Genomic DNA, 24230 nt, shown 5'->3' with positions numbered 1-24230 from the left:
CCACGGTGGTTGCAGTGTGGTCCCCGTCCCCAGTGACGTCTGCCCCAGACCAGGTACGAGAGGCTCTTGTGAAAGAAGAAATGTGTTCTCTGCTGCGGGACCCATGGGGTCATTTGGGCTTCTTATTATTGGGTTATCAGAGCGTCATCAGAGTACCTGGGGCAACAGGGCATAGGACAGAGGTGGTGCAAGCAGAGGTCGAAACCCAGCACTGCTTCGCCAGGAACTTGTGTGTGGTGGGGCAGAGGCAGGGCTGGGGGAGGAGGGCCGTGGTGGGGCCATGAGATGGTGTCTGAGGTGGTAGGGAATCAGGGGAAGAGGGCTCAGCAAGGGCGGAAAAACAGGGAAAACCAACGTTATGGAAACCGCAGGTATCTATGCCTGCTCTCCCCACGTACCCACCCTCCCACGTGTCTATGTATTCGCTCATTCATTCATTAGCAGCAGGCCATCGGGCAAATGCTGAGGCCTTGAAGCGAGCTCGGGATAGGTGGGCCCGGATGGTTCCCTCTAACTCTTCCCCCACCCACTCCTCCCCAGTGAGTTTGCCTTTTAGGTGTTGACCTGAACCTTTAAGTGCTCTGGGCAGCTGGGGCGGATTTGCAGAGGGAAGGTCAGGTTGTCTCAACCCCATCTATGGGAGGTCTCGCCAAGAACAATTCCTGACTTACCTACTCAAAATTGATTTGGGAATAATTGGCCTCCTGATTTCAATAATGCTCGTGTGCTGATTCAGTCTTGATGGTATAATTACGGGAGAAGGCGGGGCTGCAGCGTGCTGGACAGTCCCCCGAGCGCTCTGGAGGCTGGATTGCGGCTCGGGACGGGACGGGAGGTGAAGCGATTGGCTGTCTTATTTGGGATCTGTCTGGATGGGCTGAGGAGAGTAGGGGAGAGGACAGTGCAGAGACACACGGCTTCCGATCAACGCCACTGTGTCCCCGAGGAACAGCAGAGAGTGTGGACCAAATGGGGCCTTTGAGGACCTCGGTAACTTTGTCCAGGGCAGTTACGTGCATGTGGGTTTAGACCCAGAAGGAGCCTTGGCTCCCAATTGCTGGCTGTAGCCATTCTTCCCGTTCCCAGCCCCCAATATAATCCTTATATCTGTATAATGCTTCGTGATTTTTAAAGGACTCTCACACATTTTCTCCTCTGGCAGATGAGTAGGCTGAGAATTTAAGTGGTTTGTCCAAGGTCAATGAATCAATCAGCAGAGCAATTATTGAACTCTATCAGAGAGCGTGGTGCTGAGGGCCCTTGGAGAAGGACGCAGGCCTGACCCAGCTGCACAGAGAGGGGAGTGCGGATCTGAATGCAGATGCAGGCACGTGTGTGCACACGCACCGTGCACACTGGTGTGCCCAGCCAGAGGCATGCCGTGCGCACAGGCACGCGTGCACCGGCACACACATGCGTGCACACACACTGTGCCCACACAAAGACAGATTGCAGCCTCAGGCCAAGCACAGTGGTTTGCCCGAGGGTGGAGGTGCCACCATGATGTGGTGGGAAAGCAAAGGAAACAGAACACGTAGGTCACGGGAACTTCAGGGGAGGTGGACCTGGGTGGGGCCTGGGGATCCAGACCCCATCTCCCCACCTTGAGCTGGTGCCACCACACCAGGGAAAGAACACTTCAGAGTCTCCTTGGAAGGAAAAAAGGAGGCAATCCCAGTGGAGCCTGCAGCTGCCTTTCCCCTCCGCTGCTGGAATTGAAATAATCAGAATAATCACAGGCAATCAGGCTAAATAACAATGTGTAATGATAACAAATGGTCGTCGGAGACCCTCCAAGGTCTGGAGTTTGTTGGAGAATCTAGGATGACAATTTCCTAAATTAATTGTGCCGGGGCCTCCGCTTAGCTCACGTGTACGGAAACGACTCAGGGACGATTGGGGCTCCTTCTTCCGAGCTGGGAGCAGGTGTCCTGGCTTCTTTGTTTTCTCCCTATTTTGAAACTTGGGCTTCTCTCCACACCTTTGGGGGCATCGCAGCCCCTGCCTTCCAACTTTGACAGCAGGTACAGGTCCGGGTGCTTTGATTAGGAAATAATAAAGTGCAACACTGAGAAAGGAGTGTGAGGGAGGCTCCCCTCTGGGGGCCCCTCCTCCTTCTGCCGGGACCCTCCCGCTGCCAGTGAGCTGCGTGTCTGGCGATTGATTTATGCCCAGGAATGAATTATGCATGTCCTGGAGCTCCCGGAGCGCCGGGTGGAGCGCAGAGGATGGGGCACGAAACGCTGCCTCCGAAAAGTGTAAGCATCCCTCCCTTTTACTTTTGAGTCCAGAGTAGGCGGGTCATTCGTGCATCTTAGAGGGAGTCCAGCAGCAGAGGTTTCCCAGTTTCCTGGGAAACTCATGCTCTTAGAGAAAGTCCTTGCCCCACACTCCTCTGCTGCTGGGCGAGTGGCCTGCTCAGTGTTCGGCTGGGACTTGAGGACCTGTGGAGAGAGTATGGATTTTGAAATCATGCTGAGCTGAGTCTGAACACGGGCTCTCCCATGTACCAGGCAACTGGCAACCGGGACCAGCTCCCTTCCCTCCTCACAGAGCGAAGACAGCAAAGTCTGCTGTGACAAGTCGCCACAAACCGGGGGCCTTAGAATAAACAGAAGAGTACCATTCCACAGCTCTGGAGGCCAGAAGTCCTAAATCAAGGTGTGGGTAGGGCTGGGCTCCCTCCGGAGGCTCCAGAGGAGGATCCTTCCTGCCTCTTCCAGCTGCTGGGGGTTCCAGGCGGTCCTCGGCTTGTGTCTGCATCTTTCCAATCTCTGCGTCTGTCTTCACATGGCTTCTTCCCTCTGCCTTTGTTTGTCCCAAATCTCCCTCTCCTTTCTTTTCTAAGGATGCCTGTCATTGGATTAGGGCCAGGATGATAGAGATCCTTAACTAATTACAACTGCAAAGACTGTTTCCAAATAAGGTCACATTCAGAGGTATTTAGGATTAGATATACCTTTGGGTGGCACTATTCAACCCACTACACCTACTCTGTAAGATCACTGTTGTAAGAAGAAGCACTACTATATGTTATGGCCTCCCAGCTCCTGGCGTGCAGCCATGACCCCACAAAGGGTAGCTGCGGAAGGACCCAAACTGTCCTACACTGACCGCTCCAAGTCTGCCAGCAAGCTGATTTCACACCGTGACTGAAAATAGGCTTTATGGCTTCAGAGGAAAATCGGCACATTTGGTATCAACTATTTCCACTGAATTCCTTTCTTTTGCAGCTCAGTGGGCACCCGGCTTGGGTGGTAGTGGTTGAATGGAATGAACCCCAGCATTTGTTTTGCCTGTCGTTTGGTTGGTCACAGCTTGGCTTCTGGAAATGCTCCCCAGCTCGAGAAATTGCCTCCCCACATTGGGAGTTTGGTTGATGAGGCAGCTGGTGGCCTTGGGTCACCCCATGCCATGTCGGGAGGGGCTGTGTCCCTGTGGTCACTGTGCTGCTGGGACGGAGGGTCTGCATATGGGGCCAAGGGTAGCAGGGGCTTGCTCCGTGCTGCCAGCAGACGAGCATATCTGTGTCAGGTCCATCCCGGGCCTCTTTCCAGAAGCCCCTTCCGTGGGCACTTGGCTGCCTGAGCCCAGAGTCCAACCTTCACTGTTTGTGTTAGTTTCTTGTGGCTGCCGTGACAAAGTACCACAGATGGGGCTGGGGCGAGGGGGGCTTCAAACAACAGAGACGGACTCTCAGAGCCCGGAGGCCAAGATCAAGATCGAGGTGATGGCCGGGCTGTGCTCTCTACGAGCGCCCTAGGGGAGGATCCTGCCTCTTCCACTCCCAGGTGGCTCTCGGCTCAGAGCCGAATCGCTCTGATCGCTGCCTCTGTGGTCACGTGGCCGTTTTCTCTCTGTGTGTCTTTGTGCACCCTCGCCTGTTCTCGTAAGGGCACCAGTCACATTGGATCAGAGGCCACTCTGCTCCAGTGTGCCCTCATAGCTGATTACATCTGTCATGACACTGTTTCCGAATAAGGTCTCATTCCGAGGCACTGGGGGCTCAGACCTCACCCTATCTTTTAAGGGGGGCACCATTCAGCCTGTAGCACCGTTTCTCAACCTGTGTCACATTCCAGGCACCCACCACCACACACAGTGCAGCCCGAAGGGCTCTGTTGTTTCAATCCTGTTCACTTTGATTCGTGCGTGTTGTGCGTGTGTGCACCTGTCTGCCTGTGCGTGTACCCGTGTGCACCAGGGGGACACACTGGAGGCGTGGACACACTTCAGGCCATCAAGGCAGGGCTGCCTGGTGGCCTCACTGCCCTCCAGGCTTTTGTGCTAAAGACGGAGACGGGAGGTGACCAAAGGGACCCGACAGCTGACCTCATCATCCTTGTAACTTCTAAAGTGGTTTTCCAGTAAACCCGGAGCGGACGGCACACGTGGCAGCCGTCGTGTTGATGGACAGAGGTATCCGCCCCATCCTTTGTAGCGGGTCCCTGGGGGAGGCTGAGGTGGGGCGCGTGCCACGGTGAAGGGTGAGGGCATGCAGGGAGCCTCAAACCTCCTGTGAAAAGCCTCGTCCTCCGTCACCGTGAGAGGACCCCTGCTGTCAAGTCTGATTGGACCAAAAGCAAGTGAGGGAGGGGTCTGACCTTCTGAGAGACAGAGAGACACAGAGATAGAGAGAGAGAGAAGGACTTTGCCAGCTTCGTCCAGCGCAGTATGTGGGGCAGCCGTGAACGAGTGTTCTGATTCCGTTCAGTTCCAGAAATCGGGTCATGTGACGAGCCTGGGACGCAGCGCTCTCTCCTGGGGGTGTGGGCAGGAGCCAGGGGAGCAGGGACCAGCCCACCACCAGGGTGTGCCAGTTTGGACACGGCTCACACTCACGGCTGTGCCCGTCTGTCTGGGGTGTCTGTTCCCCAGCTTTATACTGGACCTGGCCTTTTCCTCTGAAGGGCGGAGCAGGCTCGTGGGCAGCCCAGAGGATGGTATTTCACCCAGGAGGACGGAAGGCCGTGGAAACAAAACCCAAGGGAAAAGCATCCCTGTTCTCTGAAAAATGTGTTCCCACTTCCTGTGTGATAAGAGCCGATCCCTGGGTCCTGACACACCAGCCTGGCCTGAGCAGAAGCTGAGTGCATGGGTGACTCTGGACACAGTGGCTGTGGGGTTGGACGGGGACCTCCTAGTTTCTGGACTCGGCCGCCCGCTGGCCCCTGATGCGAACACACCTACCCCCGCCCCCCGCTTGCTGCTGTCCTGCTGGATGGTGATCAGTGCCCGCAGGGAGACAGGGCGAGTTAGCCAGGGAAGCCGCCAGGCAAAGTGCAGGGCTCGGTAGGCGGAGGAGACGCCATCAGATACACGAGAGGTAAAGCCACAGTGTGTCAGTGACCAAAGGAGGGGCAGGAAGGAGGGAGAGGAGCAGAAGACATGGAGGTCGTCCACCGAGATGGATGGGCAAGGAAGGGACAGGTTTGTTTTGTGCATGAGGGGCTCAGAACTTCCCCAGGGAGATCCCAGCAGAGGCAAGAATGTAGAAGGTGAGGGGTCTTGGTAAGAGAGGATGCCACAGCACGGTCAGTGTAGAGACGGCAATCAGAGCACTGAGACCTGCCAGGGTTGGCCAGGCAGGGCTCCCATGCAATCTCTGTGTGCCCTGTATTCGCCATCCTGCAGAGCGAGGAAGACTAAGTGGTCCACCTGACACATAGCAGGTGCTAAACAAGGAGGACTGACTGTCATGTGGTAGAGTCTACACTGGCTAAATAAGAAGGAGCCTGGTGCAATTTCTGGCGTGGAGCTCTCCATGAGGGTCGGCCCCCATCCTTCCTCAGCTTCTCGATATCACAAGGTGCATCGGGACCCAGGACTTTCTTGCTTCTCTGAATCCCTTGTGTCGCTAAGAAAAGACCTTGACCTCCCATGCTCCCCATGCCCCACACAATCACAGTCACCTGAATGGTTCAGTCTTCCAAGGAGGGTTTGCCTGTCAAAGACCAGGAGCTAAAGGGTGGAATTCAAGGCATGAGACAAAGGCTAGGTCCTCAGGGTAGAGGGAGACCTTGCAAAGCTGGGGACGACACATCCTGATGCAGGGGTGCCAGTGGGTCCTGTTCTGCCCAGGGCTCCTCATGCCCTTTGCACAGACTTCCTGCCAACAGTGACCTGGGGGCTCCTTAGCCACATGGCCTTCGTTCTGGTCACCCAACAGGTCCTTTTCCATGGCCTTTTCTGATCATCCCATCCCTGCCTCTGAAGATCATGCATCACCTCCTTTCACAGAATCTTACTTCTTTGCTTCTGGAAAGGCCCTTGTGCACTAATCAACCCAAAATTTTCAAAGTGCTTTTTAGTGAAATCTACTATCACCAGTATGGAGAACAGGTTGAAAGGGAGCAGTACAGTGTGAACAGAAATGGGGACCCCAAAGCCTCCTTATTCATCCTTCTCGACCCCCTAGAAGGTACAAGGTCAAGTCTCAGAAGAACATTTGGATAGGGACCACAATGTAGGCCTAGTTCCCCACTACACAGATGGGGAAACCAGGACCCCAAAAGGAAGCAAGAACTGCCCAAGGTCAATCACATAGGAATTAGCAGGAGTATATTCTGCTTCCTTCAAAAAAATTCATATGTATTATTTGTACATAAATATATAAATTATTCATATGCCTTCTTTATATATAAGATATTAGTATTCACCCAGTTCTCTCTTGAAATGCTCCATCTTGTAATCTGATTTCTTTAATAAGAGATTAGTCACTGTTATTTGAAATGTGGTGTCTGATAACTACAAAACCTGGATATTCTAGGAGACTACTTTTTCTGTCTGTTATTTTGTTTTTCTCTCTTGATTTTTGTGCATTGGGTCCTATCCCCTATTGTGTCTGGTAATCTTGTGTTAGATGCTGGACATTGTATCTGAAAAGCTATAGAGATCATTTGAAGCTTTAGACTAGAGGTTGCCAAACTACAGCCTGTGGACCAAACCCTACCTGCTTTCTGCTTTTGTACATTACAGGAGCTAAGAATGTTTTTTTAAAACACATTTGAATGGTTGGGAAAAAATCAAAAAGATATTATTTCATAATATGTGAATATTATCTGAAATGTGAATGTCAGTGTCCACTTTTTCTTTGGACACAGCCCCACCTGTTTGCTTGCGTTGGTCTGTGGCAGCTTCTGAGCTACAATTGCAGAGGTGAATGGTTGCAATGCAGACTGTATGGGTCACGAAGCCTAAACGTTAACATCTGGCCCTTTGCAGGAAGAGTCTGCAGACCCCTGCTTAGAGGCTGTTCCTCAGGCAGCGAGGTTGCAATCATGAGACTGGAAGCCGGGTTACCACCTTTCTGGAAGGCCATCCTCCTTGGAAGGTTTCAGCCTCTGTTATGTCTGTAGCCCACAGATGCCTCCTTGACTCCAAACAGCTGTCATCTGGGGGGTGGGGGGTGGGAGGATAATGCCTTTTCTGTTCTCTGAACTCTCAGGAAATTCCTGGCTTCTGACTTCACAGACTGAACTTGAACATTTTTCTGTTTCTGCTTGTTCTCTCTGATGGGGTCTCAGGCTTGTGCTTTGAAAGCCTGTCTTGAGAACATGAGTTGGAATGTTGCAGGGACCCCAGAGCAAAGCCAAGAACCGCTGTTTTCCCATCGGTTTCCTTCTTCCTCCCCTCCCCTGGGCCTCCCACCATCAGGGCTTCCTCCCTGCTCCCCTGGCATCACGGGGACTGGTCCCAAAGCCATCACTGCCTGGGCCTTTTATGTCCTGACCCTGCAGCAACCTCAGAGAGGCAAGATGCAGAGGGAGGCCTAGCCCGACCTGGGCCAGGTGCTTCCCAGCAGAACTGGCAGGTGGCCCTGCCTTGGGTGGGTGTGGTTCTCTCCTAGTGCCCCTCCCTGCGGTATACTACAGGCATGGTCTGCTCCCGTCCTGGTGGGACGAGGGGCATCAGACCACCACCTGAGGTCAGCGGGAGGGCCAGGCAGGGCTGTTGGGTGGAGATGGTGGTATGGGGGCCTTTAAATGTGGCTCTTTGTTTATTGTTTTCACAGAATGGTAGTTAGCAGCAAAAGACTGCAGCAGCTATTTGGATTTAAGGATATTCCCCACTGAGAAGCTTTTCAAAAGTGGGCAGCTGGTGCTGGGAGTGCATGCCTTTCCCCTGCTCTCTAATACCCCCCACCGCCCCCATCAAAATTGCATTGGAATTTCCCCAAACTTTCTGGCTACAAAGAGGTTTTAATGGAACCTGGGGATAATCATCTCTCTCCTGCTGGCTCCGATGACACTGTCAGTGAATTTTGAAGGCAGACCTGACAGCCACCTGGGCCTCCGGGCTGGGCTCTGTTTGCAAGCTTAGCACAGTGCTCCAAGGAGACTGGGCCAGACCTTCCCACCCTGCCCCTCAGGCTCAGTCTAACCCTGAAAGTTTGGCTTAGAGCTCGCAGAAAGGCTGTCACAGATGGGGTTTTGTTCCCTACATCAATGGGATGACTCTCAATGTAGAAGTAGAGCAGCGGCCAAGGCGGGGGCCCAAACCAGGAGAAGCAAGCAGAAAGCAGCTCAGGCAGGGCTGAATGTATGGCTGCCCGGCTCGGAGCCTGGGGCCCTGTGCTCCAGATGCTCTGGGCGGGTTTGGCGTGGACCGGAATCCCGGACAGCTCTTCTCTGGCTTTTTAATCTCCAAAGCAGAAGCTTGTCCCAGCCAAGATTAGGCAACAAAGATCGTCCCCGCTGGATCAGCGATTCCCACATTGAGTTCCTTGTCTCCATCCGCAAACGTTTGTTGACAGCCGAGGGTGCGGCAGCAAGCGAGCGGGATTTGGAGAAGCAGCGGGGTGCGTGCTCCTCTCCTGAGCCCACGTTCTGTCGAGCTCCATGGACACTTAGTTTCCTCAGCATCTGGGGAAGGCTGGGTTAAACCAGCTTTCTGAAATTGGCTTCTTTTCTGGAGGATGATCGAACCTGTGCGTCACAAATCTCTAGGAGGGGCCTAAGCTGCTTGCACAGAATTCTTGTTTTTTTGGAACACGGAGAAGAGCCTTTGGGGAAGGCAGGGTGGTCCCTTCAGGTGGGCTGCCTTAAGGAGGCCCACGGCCCCCTCCCTCACCCTTCTCTCTACCAAGCATATCAAACCCATCCTCCCATGCCCTCACCCTTCATTTTGTGTGTCAGAGCCTGGCGTTCATGAAGGGAGAGCCTGAGGCTCATGTATAAGTAGTTGTCGGGGACGTGATCACAGTGAACAAGTCTGCGAGCATTAGATGCAGCATCTCAGATGACTGGTTCTCTGAGCTCTGGACTGGAAACGACCACACCCCTCAGGGAGCTGTAATCACCCGCATCACTCCTGCCACAAGACCTCCCAGGAAGTCCCACTCTGACCTTCACTCATGCAGTTCCTCCTCTTTCCCAGGAAGAACCATCCCCTTCCCTCTTCATCTAGTGTATCAGTTAGCCATGACTCTAGAGATGCCAAACAGAACCAAACCTCAGGGAATGCAACCATACCAGGAAATTCCTGGGGTTCGTGCACATGGCTGGGGTTGCTCTCTCTGCTGATCTGGGCTGGCTTCCATCCCATGATTGAGGCTGTCAGCTCTGCTCCACCTGTGTCCCATCCCCCAGTGGTGTCCTGGGCATATTCCCATGGCAGCAACAACATGCAAAGGAGCCAGCCTCACACATAAACCCATGTCCAGCCTCGCACATAAACCCATGTCCAGCCTCTGCTGCATCACTGGCCCAGCCCAGAGGTGAGAGCTGGGGCAGGTCACCATATCGGGGGCTGGGAGTGGCAGGAGCACTCCAAGTGACAAAGATGGAGGGAGGGAGGAACACTTGGTGCCACCATGGTGACATCACAGCCGAGGGGCTAGTCGGAGGGTCTCAGTCTCTTGGGGGCCCTTTCTGTGCCTTCCTGGATTGGCTCATGATAGGCCCTCATGGTACCTCTTGTTATTGGAGCCTTTGTCACAGAGCAATGCAGTTACTTCTGAGCGTGTTGGGTGGCACCTGCCCCCTCAGTCTCTGATTGCAGTGTGCACAGGGTGGGGACACACCTGCTTTTGTCCCCAGCTGCAGCTTAGTGTCTAGCCCAGTGCCTGCACATAGTAGGTCCTCAATAAAGAGCCCCTGAATGTACATGTGGCACTTCCCTATCTAGCAGGGACCGTCTGCAGATGAGGTGTCACCCTTCAATCCTGTCTCATTGGGGGACGGTCAGGGCCTGCGTGGGACCAGGGAAATAATGGGTGGACGTCTGAAGTCCTACAGGCAAAGCACAAAGTCGTGGCCCCATCCTGCCTCGCTCATCAAAGGGCACATCACGTGCCACTGCTCGATGACAGCGTTCCCCCCACCCCCGACGGCCTGAGCGCAGAAGGCGTTCTCATGAGTGACCCTGGAGGACGCAGGAATCAGCGGGCAGCTTCCATCTGAAATCATGTTCTCAGAGCCAAGTCCCAGACACGCTCTTTCCTGTACCCAAGACCCTGGTCCAGGAGCAGCGGCGGCACCCGCACTGCAGGGGGCACCAGGCTAGTGGGTCATCCGCAACCTTCAGAGCAATTCCGAAGGTAGGAGGCTCGAAGTTCCAGAGCTGAGGTCGGAATACAAGTCCAGCCGTGTCCAAACGTGGCGGAGTTCATTATTACACCTGTCGCTGTCCCATGATTGTCTTTACCTGTGACACACCGACCGGCGAGGGGTCTTCTGTCTGGGATTGCTGAATCCCCCTCCAGTACCCAGCCGGCATCTGAGAATCACTCACTCTGTCCTTCGCCTGGTATCTGCCTGTTGACTGCAGAGCCACGCTTAGGTCTGCTCCTCTCGGATGGAGCCACCAGACAGGCATGTCTGTCCTGGGCCACGGTCAACACGCTGAAACATCATTGAAAATAGGGAGGGGACAAGGTCACACACCACAGGGAGGTAAATACCCCACAGTCTGGGCCCCATCTGTCTGATTTGGAGAGGTGTCTGGAGCACAGGGAATGTATTTTAAAAGAGAGCCTTAAATAAAAAGATCAGTGGAACTAAAGCCTCTGGGACTGGACGGTGAGTGGGAACCAGGCTGTGGTATCTCTGAACATCCTGGGGCTTTCTTTTATTTATTTTTTTATTGAAGTATAGTTGATTTACAATGTTGTGTTAGTTTCAGGTGTACAGCAAAGTGACTATATATATACACACACATACATATATATATATATCACACATACATATATATATATAAAATCTTTTTCAGATTCTTTTCCCTTATAGGTTATTACAAAATATTGAGTAAAGTTCCCTGTGTTATAAAGTAGGTCCTTGTTGGTTATCTATTTTATGTATAATAGTGTGTATATGTTCATCCCAAACTCCTAATTTATCTCTCCCACCTTTCCCGGCCCCCTGGGGCTTTCTGATACGGATGCAGCACTGGTCCTTCTGTTTATTTGGAGCACGTTTATAGGGAGCCTGTTCTGGGCCACGCTCTGAGCCGGCATGCCCAGCCCTCTCCTGTGCCAGGAAGGCAGTCTGAGCCTCTGCCCAGACTCCAGGGTCACGATCACCAGGATGTGAGCCATTATCCTCCACACACCTACTGTGCGCCACCTCCTGGTCCAGAGCCCTGGCAGCGCAGGGCGCATGGCCTGCAAAACGGGAACGTGCAGGTGGCATCGTGAGGGTGGCTACGGGGAGTGGGTAGGCAGGCCTCACTCTTTGCCTAGAGGTTTGAGCCATTCACCATTTTATGGGCTAAATATAGACTCCGTCCCGATGGTGGGTGCTGGTTCTGATGGTGAGTAATCTAGTCACAGACTTTGCAGCTGACACGTGGGACCCAGAGCTCTGGCTGCTGGGGGCCCGGGACCATGCCGCTCTGACGGCTGAAGGTCCTGTGCTCTCGGAAGCGCTGGCTGGTGGGGCACCGTGTGTGTCCCTCTACAGCCCCCTGCCCCTCCACCACACCACCTCTCTTTAGCATCAGGCAATACCACCAGCTGCCCCCCCACGCCCCTCCCCAGCCTGCCATCCTTTATTAAAATATTCAAATGCTGTTGGGAGTTCAGCGAAGGAAATGGGTCATTTCCATATTGGCTACTGAGCTCAAAGCTGAATATCAGCTGCTTCTGTTCTTCAATGGGATGAGCAATAAATTCAGCGTGTGTGTGTGTGTGTGCACGTGCATGCACGCTTGTGTACACGCACACGTGAGTGTGCAGGCCCTGTGTGCGTGTGCACGCGTGTACCTATATGAGCCTGCACGCTCTGGTGGGGGGATCAGCAAACAACACGGGAGAGGTGGGGACGGTGACACACTTAAGACGCCCCGATGTGCACACCGCCTGGAAGTTTAGGACTCCATCCCCTCTGCATGGTTTGCATTTCCCTCGGGGACTGGCCTTTTTGCCGGAAACAATGCTGTCATTAATTAGCAGATCTGACCCCCATGTTGGGGGTGGCCAGGGCCCCAGGCTGGGGGCACATTTCTTGGGCCCCCTTCAGCATCCTGCTTGCTGCTGCCCACTGAATCGGAGTCCGAGTGAGCAGCCAGATGGATGGGGCCTGGCTTCCATGGGTGACCCACGTGCATGGCCATTAAATCCAGTTCAGAAACCCTCCCGAGGCTTTGCCACTTTCTGAAAGTTGCGACCCTATGGCTCTACCCTCTGACCCATGTGGTCATGCAATAGGAGAGGCACATGAGAAAAGGGTGGGCAGTGTCACAGAGGTCACCCCTCACTCTCCCTAGCTGCCCACCCACCCCTCTAGTCATGCCACAGGCACTCTGGTGCTGTCCCCTAGGGCAGGGGTCCCAAACTTTCCCATAAAGGGCTACACAGAAAGTAGTTTAGGCTTTTGGGCCACACCACTCAACTCTGCCTTTGTAGCACAAAGGCAGCCTCAGACAACATGTAAATGAATGGACGTGGCCTTGTGCCAATAAAACTTTATTTACAATGTCAGACAGTGGGTGGGACGTGGCCCAGTTTTCTGACCTCTGCTCCAAGGCCTTGCTACGCTGAATGTGGCATCAGCGGCCCCAGGAGCAGGTGAGACGCAGGATCTCAGCCCCTTGGGTGGGAGGCCAGCTGAGTCAGGATCTGCATTTAACACCATCTCCAGAGGGAATTCGTTTCCATGGGGTAGAGAAGAAGCAGGGCTGTCCAGGACCAGCCTCACAGTTGCACAAGGAAGATGCCTGCCCTTAAGGAGAGAGCAGCTAATGACTGCCTGTATCCCCCGAATAAACCTTCCCCGGGATCTTTTTGCAAATGAGGAAACTGAGGCAAAGCGAGTGTGTCTGTGTCCTGGGGCACAGGCTGGGGGTGTAAAGTTACACAAATGTGTTCTCAAAGGTCTGGAGACCAGGAGCCAATGTCAAGGTGTCTTCAGGGCCGCGCTCCCTCCAGAGGATCCAGGGAGGAGACCTCCTTGTCTGCTCCAGCTCCTGGTGCCTGCAGTTCCTCGGCTTATGGCCGCATCCCTCTGACCTCTGCTTCCATCTTCACGTGGATTTCTTCCCTGTTCTCTCTGTGTCCTCTTCTCCTGTGTGCCTTATGAGGGATAACCAGGCCTTGCTTTGAGGGCCTGCCCTGGATCTAGGATAACATCATCTCCAGATCCTTAAGTAATTCGTTAAATCCGTAAAGACCTGATTTCTAAATAAGGTCATATTCTGAGGTTCTGGGCAGACGTGGATTCTGGGGGGACACTGTCCCATCCACTACAGAGAGACCGAGTCACGTGTCCTGGTGTCGGCTGTCTTGGGGCTGGTGAAGTGTGCGGTTAAGACCGTGCCTCGAGTGCACGACCACCTCCCCGAGTGATGGCCCAGTCGGGGGACTGGCTAGAGGGTGTAGGGTGAGGGAGGCAAAAAAAAGTAAAAGAGGCTGTGGGTCTGAAGTCAGCTGTGAGGTGGATCGTGATTTTACAAATGTAGCGGGGAGGCTCTGGACCTCCCGACCCTAACTGACCCCCTGGCGTGCCTGAGTGTCACAAAGCTCAGAAGGTGTAGTAGCTTCCTGGGGCCCCCATGATACTGTCTCACAGACTGGGGGTGTTTAAACAACAGAGTTTATCCTCTCACTGTTCTGGAGGCCAGAAGTTGAGGCCAGTGTTGGCAGGGCCGTGCTCCCTCGGAAGGCGCTGGGGAAGCATCCGTCCTGGGCTCTCTCCTGGCTTCCAGTAGATCCTTGTCTTGTGGCAGCATCACTCCGGTCTTCTCCCTGTGTCTGTCTGTGTCCAAATGTCCCCTGTTGACAAGGACGCCAGTCATATTGGATTAGGGGCCACCCTCCTCCAGCATGACCGCATCTTAACGAATTACAGCTGCAACGACCCTATTTCCAAACAAGGTCATGTTCTAGGGCAGTGGGGATCAGGGCTTCAACATCTGCATTTTGGGTGGGGGGACACAATTCAGCCCCATAACGTGGAGCAAACCCTGCTGCCTGTGAGTGGGCTCTCCCAAGCTCTCTGTGCCCCGCATCCCACCCTCCCTAAGATCCCAGGTCTGAATGGGCAGAGCTTGCCCTTCGGGCTGAGAAGGGACAGAGCTGAGATTTGGCTGAGAAGACAGTGCTGAGAAGAGTGAAGGTAGCTGGATGCATCCGCTGGGGTCTGGATCTGGCTGCCGTGTGACCGTGTTAGGCCCCAATCTCCCTCCATCTCCTCATCTGCAGCACTGGTTTCTCAAGTTCAAGTCTCCAGAAGCGAAGGAAGTTCTCAACTGAGGAACTTGCCCCCAGATGTGGCCAGCCCAGGGATGAGACAGCGTTAGTTGAGCCTAATGTCAGGGGACATTATCTAACTTCAAGTCCCTTTTGGAGGCTGTAGACAGCAGAGTGCATGTCATTATCCCAGGACCATGGTTCCACGGCCACTGGCCAATGCATGCAGAGAAAAGACAGCAGTTCTCCAGTGGGCTATGCAGGGGAGCAGCTAAAAGCACAGGCCCGAAGAAAGCCTGCTTGGGTTCGAGTCCCGTGTTTGCTGAGTCTCGGCTGTGTGTGCATAAAGGGTTAAGCTTGCTCAAAGGAAATTTCCTGACCCCACCTCCTTGGAGGTCACCTCTCAGCCCTTGGAATGTCCTGCCTCATAAGAGGGTCTTTGTTTACCTGGGACCTTGGACTGGGCCCATATTCTATGCTAATAAGGGGATTTACGGTGGGGGCCTTGGGCTACTGTGTCAGCTCGACCTCTGGACGGGCTGGAAACCAAGGCCAGCCACGTGGGAAGTCAGCCATGTGGACGTGACCAAACACCAACTAAGAATCTGGACAGCCAGGCTCAGGGGAGCTTCACTGGCCAGCCATACCCCATGCATGTGGTCACCATGGTCACTGGGAGGAATCAGTGCTGTCCATGCCTCCACTGGCAGGATGATGGGAAGCTCCTGGTCTCTCCTGGACTCTTCCCGTCGCTGACTTTAATCTGTAGCCTTTACCTGTAATAAACCGTACCTGGAATCTAACAGCTTTGTTCAATGCTGTGGGTCCTTCTAGGGAATTATTGAACCTGAGAGTGGCCTTGGAGACCTCCCAGGCTGCACTGTGCAACCTCCCTGTGGAAACGGGGAGCATCTTTGTGCCCACTTCATGGGGTGGTGCTGAGCTGCATGTGAACTAATTCACTGAGAACCACGGGTGGCATCACTGCCAACAAGAGTCACTTCACTGCATGGATTGGCTCTGCGGCCCCTGAGTCAGTCCTGCACCCCTGCCCCCAGCCCCATCTCTGCTATTAGTGAGGATGGGGCTGGAGGGAGAAGAGGGGGCATAACAGGGAAAGGACCATATTTCTCATGTTGCAGCCACAGAGGGTGTCATCTTAGGATGTTTCTGACCCACCAACCTCATGCTACCTCAATGATGGTGTCCGGGGAAGTCAGTTCAGATAGTGCGACGTGGGTTTGAGAAGTGGGTGCCCGTTTCTTGTTGTTCACGCATTTCTCCTGTTAGCAGACAGCCTCAGCACCTTTGATGTTTGGGTCCAGATCTTTCTCTCTTATGGGGCCGTCCTGTGCGTTGTAGGATGTCTGCCGGCATCTTTGATCTCTACCCACTAGATGCCAGTGGGACCACCCCTATCCCCTGTGCCTTCTGACATGTTCAGACATCTCTGGCCGAGGACCAAGGCGTCAGCCTGGCCCTGAGGTCCTTATGGGGTGATTCCTTGAGGTGTCAGCACAGCTGTTTCCTGGGTGAGCCTGTGTTCTCTCCACTGACGTCCTGCCCTAGGCTGGAGGGACTTCCAATGGGTGGACACATCATCTCAGCAGAGTCTTGGCTTCAAGCATGTCCATCACTCACCCCGTGGAAGGCTCTTCAGGGTCACTCAGAAAATGGTGTCTTTGTGACCCCGCCACCAAGCAGGTGGCCTTGTTTTTCTGTGAATGCCCCGGTTTTAGAAGGTGCATTTTCCCTCAACGGCCTACCCCCCAACCCCCAGGTGGCCAACTGCCTCAGAAAGAGCCCCTCATCCTTGGGGTACCTCTTCCTCAAGAAAATGGGGCCAGCCTCTCGCCTGTCCAGCCATGGACATTGAGAGCTTCACCATGTTCCCAGAGACCATTTGTCAAAGATGTCCTGTGCAGTCAACATTTTGCAGTGTTTGTGGGAAAGGAATGGTCTCTTTGCGGTGGAATTGGCATTGCGGGCACTCACTGTCACCTGTCCAACCCCTGGAGACAGACATTCTTGGATGCATTTGTCAATGGGTCTTTCTTTCCATAATGCAGGCGCACAAGAGCCCTGTTTTGTAAATGAGCCACTATAAACCCAGAAATGCCATCTCTTTGCCTCAATTCCAGGCCCTTGTTCCTCCCTCCATCCGAGGGTACCTACCACCAGATGAGCCCACGCCACCCCTCCAGGACTGGAGGGAAGGTCCTGCAGGTGTTGGTTCCTGACATGGACAGTTAATTTGGCTCCATTTAATAAGAAACTCATCCAGACCCAGAGATGGATTACCAATTTCCCCATCAATCTTCGGGGCCTGATCTTATTACAAACCACCACAAATATAACCATAAAAGCCCTATTGATTGATGCAGCGCTTGGTAATCCATCTGTCGTCATCCATTATTCCGGGTATAATTTTTCATTATCTGCATGGCAGCTGATTCCTAGCACATTGGTATACAGTGGCAATTACCAGGAGCAGAAAGAACCCCTAAATTAGCAGGAACAATCACACCTGTCAGGAAAGGGAAGCAAGACTCCCCACACAGCTTGCTCTGTGCTCTGGAACCATGTCTGAATGGCAAAGAGTTTGAAGATTAATTCAATATTGACCTTGGAAGGTGGAGAGGAGAAAGTGGGTTGTTTTTTCCCCTTTCTTAGGGGTCTAGGGTGCACGTTCCCTTAAGGTAACCACCTTGTCAACCCAATCACAGCCCACCCAACAGCTGGCACAGAGGCTGTTCGAGGATGGCCTTGCCCAGGATCAGTAAAGTTTATGGCACAGATGTTCCTGTCTGCGTTATTTAATGAGCACCAAAGACCTGACCAGAGGGAACAACTGGTGTGAGTGTTGAAGGTGTGAGTGTTGAGAAAAATTTTTCAAGAAGAAGAGAAGTTTAGAGGATGCCCTCTTAAGAACAGTCCCATTTGTGGCAGGAAAAGCCCTGTCTGCAGACCAGTGGGGTAAGGTCTCTCTCAACGCAAGGAGTCTATGATCTGAACATTTTTTTAAATTAATTTTTATGGAGCATAGTTAATTTACAATGTTGTGTTAGTTTCTGCTGTACAGCAAAGTGAATCAGTTATACATATACATATATCCACTCTTTTTTAGATTCTTTTCCCATATAGGTCATTACAGAGTACAGAGTAGTGTTCCCTATGCTATACAGTAGGTCCTTACTGTCTTTTACACAATGAGGTTTCTTTTCAACCCTAATGGAAAAATTGAGATAGACACATAGCTGAATTATTTCTGAGGGCCATTGGAGGGGCTCAATGGGTAAGATTCTCCCTGATCTTCACTCTCCAAAAAATCAAGAATCCTGTTATTGAGTATCACACAGACTGATCTGTTCTCAAACTGGCTTCACATGGACATACCCAGTAGGGCGAAACTGCCCACTGCTGGTTGTTATGAACCCACTTGATGAACGGAGGCTTGGCTGTCTTTGAAATTACCTTGACAGTGGCCAGTGAAGGTCTCAGAAGACTGTAGACCTTTGATTGTAGAGCAGGAAGGTTCTACAGAACCAAAAGTTGGGAGTTTGAGTCCCGGCTTTAACCAACCATTCAAAATAGATTCTATACTTCTATTTAATTGATCAGCCACACCACCTTCAGCTATTCACCTAAATCAGGGTCTGCAAACTATAGCCCATGAGCCAAATCTGGCCATTGTTAGTTTTTGTAAATAAAGTGTTATTGACACAGAGCTATGCCTATTGGTGTGCCTATGACCCACGGCTTCTCTTATTCAGGGTTGAGAAGTTGCAACAGAAACCATACTACCCACAAAGCCTAAAATATTTACTATCTGGCTCTTCATGTCAAGGTTTGCCTACCCAGGATCCACACAAACTTAAGGGACTTACAAAGATGGGGAAACAACTCCTGGCATCTGGGGAGGCCTGAAGGATAGGGCAGATGCTTGAAACACTACCCAACTTCTCACGAGTGGTTCTATTATCTTCTTAGGAGCGACCTCCCAAAGAGAGGAAAAGATGAGGCATCCTTACAGGGTTTCCATCTTCCCATCTGCTTCCTACAAATATCATTCTTACCACATGAAGACCCGGTCCTTGTTCAACCATCATGACTGTGGGGTCTGTGGGGTCTTCTTGTAGCCATCGATTCCTTATGCCTGGCTCCCAGTGACCCATCAAAACGCATGGGCCAGGCGTGGAAGCACAAGGCTGTTTGTTTGCTTTGCAAGAAAAGTACGTGAGGAGCAGTAAGGAGTTTGCCTCTAACCAGTTTTATTACCAAGAATGTGGTTACAGATTTGTTCATCTGGAGTTCGATGTTTGATTTTTCCCTGGAACTCAAGTGTAGAGAATTGCCTTGCGTCCTGGCTCTGCAGGATGGGCAGTGGATTAAATTGATCACGGGTGTGAAGACAGGCATAGAGAAGTCTTTCCAGAGAGCATAGCTGTTATATTATTGTTGTATTTCTGCCCAGATGATCCTAGCTGGTTATTAACCTACATATCATTTTTTTCCAAATTTTAACTTGGCAAGTCCTATGGAGAAATTTCACACAGAAGGCAGGAGAAGGACTTCCAGAACAAGGCAGATATTGGAATTATGTCATTACCTTTCTCCCTGCTCCCCTAGTTTTTTATTCTCTACTTTTCAGGTATCAATTTAATAATATGCCACACAGCTACTGTTGTAAGGTACTGTGTCAGGCATTATGTGTGTGTGTGGGTGGGGGGTGTAGGTGTGGATATAAAGATGATGAAGATTTGGCTCTTTCTTAAGGGCCTCAAAGATTCATGAGAACCTCAGGCAAAGGGCTGGTCTTCTATTCTTGCAGTCGTCAGTGAGGGGGTCCCTTGAGCCAACTGTCTTCCCCTCTGGGCCTCAGTTTCTTTCATCCACCAGAAGGAGAGAATCAATGCTTTCCCATCCTCACCCACAGAGGGAGTGGGGGAGAATTAAACATCTAAGATACAGCTGCTCATGGAACACTTCCCTTCCAAGGACTTTGGTCACTGCAAATACTCAACTCAACAGAAGAATTCCCCGGGTAACAAGATGTGAGGTCAGAAATCCGGTGGTGGCCTGGGCCTTCTCTGGCCCTGCAGACATTAGGGCATGGACCACAGAGTGCCCTGCTCTTCCAAGGGAACTCTCAGTGCCTCTAGCTGGGCTTGGCCTGAAGTTGGACAAATCCCTACTCCTATTGGCTCATTCCCATTCAGTGTGTTCGTTTACACTCCATAGATGTTGAATTGTCCTGACCTAGAAGATGGCATGTTTAGCCCAAGAAACAATGGTTTAGTTCTTGCCATGGAGTTTGGGGGTGTGACCTGCCAAGATGGCTGAGAGGCTTATGGCATGAGCCTGGAGCACTCCTTAAGAGATCTATCCATGGAAGGGGTGGTTAGGCTCAAACACCAGTCTCCATAATTTAGAAGATTATTCTCCTCAAGAATATAGAAGGGGAGAGGTGCCAGCCTCTGTCTTGGAAGATGCAAGGACCCCAGATCAAACCCAAAACTGAGATGAACAAAGTCTGAGCTCAAAATCATACAATACTACTGCTCTTAGTGTGGGCTTTGGAACCAGCACATTCTATATGACCCAAGGAATTTACACAAACTTGCCCAGATGATTTTCACTTCCATGGTTTATGATGATTGTATCTGCCTCTGAGGGTTGTTGCCAGGAATAAATGGGATAATAACACACCTGACAATTGCTAATACTTGTTGAGCATACTTATGATCACCATCCTCACTACCAACATCATTATGATCACAATCACCTTCATCATCACCATCAGTATCACCACCATCATCACCATCACCATCACCAGCATCCTATCACCATCATCATCACCACCATCACCATTCCCATCATCACTATCACCATCAGCAACACCACCATCACCATTATCATCATCACCATCAGCAGCAGCAATATCATTCCCACTTTCATCATTATAATCACTATCAGTATCGTCATTGCCATCATCATCACCATCATCACCACCATCAACCATCATCACCATCATCACCACCATCAACCATCATCACCATCATCATCATCATCACCACATCATCATCATCCTCCTTATCTTCCTCCTCATCATCACCACCCCCATCATCACCATCACCATAGTCACCACTTTCTCAACATCACCACTATTACCACCTCCATCGTCAATATCACCATCAGCAACAGCACCATCAACATTATCATCATCACCATCATCACCACTTTCATTATCATCATAATAATCATCACCACCGTCATCACCACCATCATCAACATCACTACCATCATAATCACCATCACCATCATCAGCCTCCTTCTCATCACGGGAAGCACAAACACAGGATGAGCACGTACTCTTCATGACAGCATGGCCATCTCTTGACTGGACCAGAAGGATTGTGTAGATGGAGGGTGAGGGAAGACTGAGCAGCCATCTTTCCTGGTTGTCCATTAAACTGGACATCCATTTCAACCTCCCTCTGCCAACAAAGTCTGAGTTGGGTCTCAGGGAAGCTGGTAAATACATAGAGATTACTGAGGCAGGTGAGCACTTCATGGTGAGATTGAGGGTGGTCCCTATTGGCATAACTAGTTTTCAGCCCCACTGGCAAGCTGATTTGGCAGTCCTAGAGGGAAGGCAAGCTGGCTCAGAGATTTATAGTACATGCCACATATTGGGCACAGGTGCATGGGAAGCCATTGGCCAGAACCAACAGTGAACATTGCCACTTTAAAAAATGGGCACCAGAGAATCTATTCCTGAGGGCAGACACCATGGCTGAGTTAGTCAAAACTGTCACTGACTGGCATGCAATAGGTGCTCAATAAATTATTCTTGAATCAATGGATAAAAGAATGAATGAAGGGAGGCCCATGGCATTCATGGATTTTCTCCAGTTTTCCGAGTGGTGCCTATCCTGTGGACTCAGGAAGGGAATTCCTTGGGACAAACGGAAATAGCCTGGAAGAGAGGCCGCCAGGAAGAGAAAGCTTGTTTTCTGGTCATGGCAATTTTGAATCATTTATTAACAACTCCCCCCATGTGGATCATATTCGATAGAGAGGTAACACCTGTTTGTGAGACTGTGTCCTTGAGAGGCTGCCAGAAAAATCTTACACTCTGAAACCCTCCACACTGGACCATGCACACGCGGTGTTCTCACCCCAGGACACGCCGGGTTCTCAAGTGTGATGGGTAGGCCTCTGCACATGGATGTCAGGAGTGGAGAGAGACAGACGCTCAAATGGCGGAGGTGAAACAACGTGGGGAGTCAGCACTCCCAGGGAGCAGGGTGCTGCCACTTGCAGGGGTCTCTGCAGAGCCCCTCACAGCCTTTAGCCCCCAGCTCCTCAGGTGTGGTTCTTGCTGACGGGAGGAGGGTGGGGCCAGAGCCCTGGACCTTTCAAGTGTCCCTCAGTGACCAGCAGATTCAGCCCTAGTGTCCACGTCCCAGAAAGGATGTAACAGATGTATTGTCAGGAAGTTAGCCAGGGAGGGGACCAGAGGTGTTACCGGCCTGTCTTTTCTCTCTCCCTCTGCATCTGTGGTTGATGAAAGATGATGCAGGAGGAGGGGGGCAGAGGAGAGAATTCCTGTCCTCTGCCATCCTGGTCCTCGTGTGGGGTTTGCAGACAGCTCTCGGTCAGGGCTCTGGCTGCTTCTGGAGTGGCCAGTCCTGCTGTCCCTGTCCTGCCATTTCCCCTGCCCCCTCCCCCCACCACGTATACACACACAAGTGGAGACGGAGTCGCAAGGCCAGACTGCAGATCCTCTTCTGGGACTTCGGGAAGCATCAACTGCTGGGCCTGGATCTTTTATTCCCTGGAAGCTTATCTGAGAGTGAACTTCTTGGAAAGTATTCTGGAAAGGGGAAGATGCTCCCCCTTGATCCAAGTGCCTGAGTCTATAAGTGCCTGAGTCTATAACATACATGTCCCTCTTACCCACCTTCCCAGTAAATCCTGGGCCATCCTGGCTCCACTTGGGTCTGGCCAAACCCTGCTCCCACTTGCAGGCCAGCTGCCCTGGTGCCCAGACTTGAGGAGCAGAACTTACCCAGGTTGGGAGGAGAGAAAGGAGGGGTGACAGTGCTTACCTGTGCCAGATGAAGGGCTCGGCAGGTGTAAGAAAGGACACAGCTGCCCAGGGGCCGGGTCATAGCTCAGGGACTGAGAGAGGCCAGGCTGGGGCCTCCCTTCCTGGGCTCCAGGTGAGAGCAGCCCCGGTACCCACAGCATCTGGCAGGCCCTGTCAACGTGGGCCCCCTGCCAGGGTGTGTGCACATGATGGGATTCAGAGCCGGGTTGATGGGACAGGTCGCCACACCCCCCTTCCTGGGCCCCTTCATCTCATGCCCCTGGTTTCATTGCCCCCCTCCCCCTTTCTCTGTTTCCAGGTTTGGCGGTCCATCAGATCATCACCATCACCGTCTCCCTCATCATGGTCATAGCTGCTCTGATTACAACTCTTGTCTTAAAAAACTGGTAAGGATCCTCGGCCCTTCTGGCCTGGAAACGGGGATCAGTAGGGGTCCCCGGGGAAGCACACACAGAAAAGTCCTTACTTTTCACACGCGATCTCGGCTCACAGCCCAGGGAATTGTTTCTCTGTTTGGGATGGAGAGCAGCATGCGACTCCTGATCTGCTAAACCCGCTCACCTTTGCCCCGGGCAGCTTGGCTGGCTGGTGAGGGTGTCGCTCTCTGACACTGCCCTTCTGGTGGCTTTCTCTGCAGGACACGAGCCCGGCCTCCTTGACTTAGTTCCTCAGGCAGCAGGTGTCCTGCTCCCAAAGCCCATCCCTTGGATCCCAGTGCCCCTTTGAATGTCACCCTCCCAGCGCGTTTCTCCTTATTTCCCACCAGCAGCCTGGGTGGGGTCCCTGCCTGCCCCTCCCTGTCCTGGGCTGTCCTGGTCTCTTTCTCCTGCCTTCTTCTCACAGCCGTTCTGTGTCTGCTGAACTAGGTTACTGCTTTGCTCCAGGCGGCCTGTCTTTGCCTATTTCCTCCTGGAAATTGGCCTACTTTGAGGTTGGCCTTGGCTGGGTGTACACACCTGCTACACCCCTGGGAAAATCAGGGAGCTTCTGGCTAGCCCTGCTGCTCGCACGCCTCCCAGGCCCCTGTCTGCCTGCAGTCACTCCTCCAGCAAACAAGGCTCCTGTTAACATCGAAGCTGAGCGGCCCTCGTAGAATCATACACCCAAATCATCCCCCTGCTGACCAGCGGTAGGAAGTCAGACAGGCTGATGGGAGGGAGCTGCCCTGGAGCCTCCAAGTAACAGAAATGTGTGGAAATGCAAGAGAAAGCCGGTCTCCAGGATTAGAGAGGATGGGGAGGGGAGTGGCATCACCCCAGAACAGACCAGCAAGGCCTTGACGCTCCTGATGGCCGGCAATCCCAGGACCCGGGGCATTTTCTGGGGCAGGTGACAAGGACCACTGTGAGCTCCCAACAGGGCATCTTGGGCAAGGCTGGCTGTCCAGAGAAGGGGCTCCGGAGCCCTGGACCACACGGGTGTTGAGCGGATCCAGTCCCACTGGCCATCCTGGTGAGGGAAAGCCCCTCCCCCGAAGGAGACCTCGGA

The 24230-nt window shown here is 52.5% G+C and overlaps 1 protein-coding gene across 2 annotated transcripts in view; it reads left to right on the top strand.

Annotated features, from left to right (window-relative positions):
- The window catches only part of AJAP1 (adherens junctions associated protein 1), a 116166-nt gene that overhangs the window by 80633 nt on the left and 11303 nt on the right, over positions 1-24230 (top strand). For both annotated transcript variants that reach the window (XM_082469523.1, XM_082469524.1), the window contains exon 3: positions 23041-23128. In XM_082469523.1, coding sequence (XP_082325649.1) covers positions 23041-23128 — 88 coding nt within the window. The remainder of the gene's footprint in view (positions 1-23040; positions 23129-24230) is intronic.

Source organism: Balaenoptera physalus (genome assembly GCF_965194825.1).
Source record: "Balaenoptera physalus genome assembly, chromosome: 1".
Lineage (NCBI taxonomy): Eukaryota > Metazoa > Chordata > Mammalia > Artiodactyla > Balaenopteridae > Balaenoptera > Balaenoptera physalus.
The sequence above is the reverse complement of the archived record's forward strand: the minus strand, read 5'-3'. Positions and strand labels throughout refer to the sequence as shown.